At 41.3% G+C, this 5,000-nt stretch overlaps 1 protein-coding gene across 1 annotated transcript in view; it reads right to left on the bottom strand.

Annotated features, from left to right (window-relative positions):
- Positions 1-5,000, bottom strand: part of LOC138965704 (multiple epidermal growth factor-like domains protein 10) — a 219,401-nt gene that overhangs the window by 21,757 nt on the left and 192,644 nt on the right. Inside the window, exon 13 of the mRNA XM_070337880.1 lies at positions 3,614-3,709. Coding sequence (XP_070193981.1) covers positions 3,614-3,709 — 96 coding nt within the window. The remainder of the gene's footprint in view (positions 1-3,613; positions 3,710-5,000) is intronic.

Below are 5,000 nucleotides of genomic sequence, written 5' to 3'. Positions count from 1 at the left end.
AATATATACACACTCATCATATTATGTATAGGTTACAACACATGTGTTTTTTTTATATGGCTTGTGGATCCCGATGATATTCCCGCTGGGTCTTGACTGAAATACAAGCCATATAAAACACCACTCGTGTTGTAAGCTGTATATCCCATGCGTACACCAAAGACAACGTGGAACACAACAAAGCACTGTAGTTGTCTGTGGTGTGTAAAATAGGTGAGCCAGCGAGGTGTGTTCCTTTTCACTACCCCATGCTAAAGCCACGTCGCTGAAGAAATGAAGTGCAAACAAGTGCATCCGTAATTTTGTTTTAAATCTACATTCTAACCACTGTTGCTTTCGAATGCATTTCCGTTTCAATATAGTACAGAAAGCACACACAATGAAAGTTTTCATTGAATCAAAGACAGTTTCGATTTTGGTTCGGAGTCGGTCCAAGGTCACAGTTCCAGGCTACGGTCGGCAAAACCGGTTTGGCTGACTCGGATCCCAATGCTAGTTTAATTTTTGTGTTGGAGTGTAGAATTATTAAAAGAAACGAACATTTTACTGAATACATTGCTTTAGATCTAACCAGTCATTTCATGTACGTGAAATATCTATCTGAGTTAATTTGTCCGATCGTGCTTGCGTTGATCAACCCATACTGGTAGTATCAATTCTGTCTAAAACGGCATCATGGCCGCTCCTTGAAACTGCGTGTTGAATGCCGTTTGGACTGATTTCACTCCATCAGGATGAAATACACGTTTGCTGAGCTCTTGGATACCTTCATATAACCATGAACTTACTGCAGTGTAAAGCAAAACAGTTGGACATGCTCGAAAAATGGATAAAACAGCCTGTGCTGGATGACGAAGCGAACGGGCCAGCGAAAAAGGTAAACGCAGTGAATCTTTGCTTGTTGAACACACAGAGAGACACGAACACACACAGACACCCACCCGTACGCAAACACACACACACATACACACGTGCGTGTGTGCGAGTGAATTGCTCAGGTTGGATGTCAAATTAAAAAGGTCTGAAACAACTCATCTGATTTTGATGGTAGTCTCAGTATTCTGGCTGAAGATCTAAAGTCTAATCAAGCTTCAAGGTAATCGGTCAGTGATAATAGTTTTGTTTCCTTTTGCCTTTGGGTAACACCGACAATGTCCGTACCATTGAACACTCAGAAATAGCTTGCACACACACACACACACACACACACACCCTTACACACACACAAACACACACACACACACACCCTTACACACACACAAACACACACACACACCCTTACACACACACAAACACACACACACACACCCTTACACACACACAAACACACACAAACACCTTCTTTTTTGTTTGGGGGGGGGGGGGGTTGGGGAATCTTTGTTGAATTATATTACTCTGTGTGCTGGTGACTGTAGCTGTGGATCGAGCTTGCTTGTGTGGGAAAGATATTGATGTTGATGCTGTAGTTGGATATTGGGCCTTTTAAAGAAAAAAGGAATGGAAGTGCTTGCTGCAGACTTCTTGAGTTCTGCACTGAGGTTGTTGCTATTGATGGGTAAATCATGACTAAATGTTTGCACCATGTTGTTTGTTTACATGGTACAATCTGTTCTGTCTCCGACAGTATTTTTAATTTTCTTTTAATTTCGTTTGGTTTATTCCAGTTGAAAGAATATGTGCAGAAGTATAAGGGAGATCATTGTGCTTAGTAAATGTTTACTTGGTAGTTTCCCCTGAATCTGTCCTTGGACGGTTTCTCTCTCCCTCTCTTTTAAGAGGTCTTGTGGCCCACGAAGTGTGAGTAATTTTCATTTCTTTTAATAAAGGATCCGACTCTAGTATGATTTACATTGTTTTTGAGGTTGTAATCATTTGTGTGATCGCTCTTGACACACATTTTTTGGTAGAGTAAGATTTGCAGTCTTCCACGTGGTTGTCGAGCTATTCCGCCATTTTTTCCTTGTTGTAGATCTGGTTTAGTTTTCTGAATTTGTGATTTTGTTCATTTGAGAGTGTTGTTAGTGTTGTTGTAGGAATTATAGTAAAAGTAAGAAGCGTGCCGACTTCGGTCGATGTAGTATTTTGTTGGTTTTAAGTTATGGTAAAAGAAAACGACTCAGAACGAAGGCCCCAGTGCTCCAGTTGTGTGTTTGGATAATTTGATTTTTTGTGTACCCCATTTTCCACCAAGCGTTGGTTTCTCGGTCGCGACTGCGGTGGTTTAGAGGTTGCGATTTTGTGTTTTGATTCTTTTCATATTAGTTTGTATTTTTTCTTATGGTTCCTTTTGTTTACATATGTTTCAGTGTCTTACCTTCACTTCACTTTACTTTACAATAAAGAATCTTGGTAAAACTATCTGGGGCGTGAGCGCAAGAATCCGCGAGCCAGAATACAATCATTGTTTAATTGAGTGTGAATTTACCTAAGGTTGCTATGTAGATTTAGAATCAGTGCTGTTGACATTTGTGTGAGAGCGCATTATCTGCAGACGCTGCTCGATACACAAGAAAAGCTAATTTACCTTGTAATTGTTATGGTTTTGTCTGTCGATCACCGTGCTTCTGTTCAAACTGAACTTTGTGTTTCGTAAGGTTAGATGAAACTGTGCTTGGAGAACTCGACCCGCTGTGCAGTTAAGAGTTGTTTTCACTTCATTTTCAGTCATGCATAGTGTTTCATTGATTCACCTTGTGTCAGTGCAACGTGCCATTTAATTTCTTTTTTTGTTTGTTTTAGATCAGTGTGCATTTTTAGATCAGTGGTGCAGTGTTCGTGGAAGGGAGGTTACTCTAGCTTTACCTCCAATCAGAACAGCGAGGTTCGTTTGCTGTCACTATCACTATCAGTTGATTCTTCGCTTTTGTTCTTTTTTGACTCGACCTGCACCCAAAGTGTAAAGATAAACGCTTTGTTTATTGAATCGCATACCTCAGATACGTATCATGGTTTTGTCTTCTGTGAATGTTGTGTTTTCTTTTGTTTCGCCATGTGAGCAATGCTCTTCAATCCACAGAAACATGTTCGGTGCAGGGTCAAGGGTCGGCAGAACTATAGTTCCTCGGCCAAACCGGAATCGGTACTATGATGTATTTTTTTTAGCCCATTATGTATTTATTGAAGCCAAAAAATACAACATATATACCCATAGTAGAATTACAGAGACAAAGAAGCAGCTCATGGGATATATATATATATATATATATACGTTTGTTCATTTCTCTGTTTAACCTATCGTATTTATTTCCAACCATTCATTGAGTTACATGTATATTAGTACCCAGGCGATGGGAATAGGGGTGAACCAACAATAGCACACACACACACGCACCTGAATTACACACATTACGTGAAACACACACACACACACACACACACACACACACACACACACACACACACACACACACACAGACACACACACACACACACACACACACACACACACACACACACACACACACACATAACACACACACACATACACACACACACATATACACAGACACACACACACACACACACACACACATACTTACACATACACACACGCGCACCCGCACACACACACACCGTTACTCAAACACCAGCACATCGTCACATCATGACTCACAACAGTGTCCATTGTTACGATCACAGGTAGCATCAGCACATCCGGCAGAACAACTATTGTCACAGGTTGCAGTGCCCCAAAATCCCGCCTTGCAGTCTGAAAACAAAGAGAACTATCATAAACACCCGATACTTTGTACGGCTATGTTCACCATAGGATACTTGAATTAGAACGCAACCATATGATTATCTACTTATATCACACGAAGTCAGAATTTGCAGTCTTTTAATTGTTCCCATTCTTTCCGTTTCTGCATTATCTCTCTTTCACACACACACACACACACACACACACACACACACACACACACACACACACACACACACACACACACACACACACATATACATACACACACACACACACATATACACAAACACACACACGCACACACACATATACACATACACACACACGCACACAGACACACACACACACACGCACACACGCACACACACACACACACGCACACACACACACACACACACACGCACACACACACACACACACACACACACACACACACCCTCAAATACTGCCATGCAGCCTGTAGATAACGTTGGAAACTGAAATATTGGAGGTTGCTTTGCCAAAATTGACAAAAATATTCAGCTCGGGTCATGCGCATCGTATAGCCAAAGGCATTGTTCAGCGTTACTGCGTAATGTAACTCAACTAGTGTAAGCTTACCTGTACACCGTCCATCGGCTTTGATACACCCTCCTTCACAGTTACTGTGACATTCTTGACTGCAGTCGTCCCCATGGAATCCCTGCTTGCAGGCTGATCATGCAAAGTGAAATTGGATTATGTGAGTAAGAACGCAAGTCGTAAGGCAGTACGGTAACTGTGATTATGATAACACACATAAACTTGCTAGGTGCAAAATAGGAGGGCTAATGAGAGAGAGAGAGAGAGAGAGAGAGAGAGAGAGAGAGAGAGAGAGAGAGAGAGAGAGAGAGAGAGAGAGAGAGAGGAGAGAGAGAGAGAGAGAGAGAGAGAGAGAGACATAAAGAGAGAGATAGAGGGCGATAGAGCGAGAGAGAGAGAGCGAGAGAGAGAGAAAGAGAGAGATAGAGACAGACAGACAGACAGACAGACAGACAGAGACATAGAAAGAGACAAAGAGAGGTGGAATATAGTGGGGGACAGAGAAATAAACTGAGAGAGGGAGAGAGAGAGTCCTCATACAAAAAGTACTGATATACGGATTTGTGATGAACGTAATTATGTATTTGTACAACACAAGGCCTATCAAGTTTATATAAATATTACCTGTGCATGTGTCTCCAACAAAGTTTCCTTTGCATGCTGAAAACAAAAACAATTATCAATAAAAACGAAAAGAGGAACGATCGCCTGTCATAAATGCATTTTAATAACTCAG

This window comes from Littorina saxatilis, linkage group LG4 (genome assembly GCF_037325665.1).
Source record: "Littorina saxatilis isolate snail1 linkage group LG4, US_GU_Lsax_2.0, whole genome shotgun sequence".
In the NCBI taxonomy this organism is placed as follows: Eukaryota; Metazoa; Mollusca; class Gastropoda; order Littorinimorpha; family Littorinidae; genus Littorina; species Littorina saxatilis.
Note: the sequence above shows the minus strand (reverse complement) of the source record. Positions and strands in the feature narration are given on the sequence as shown.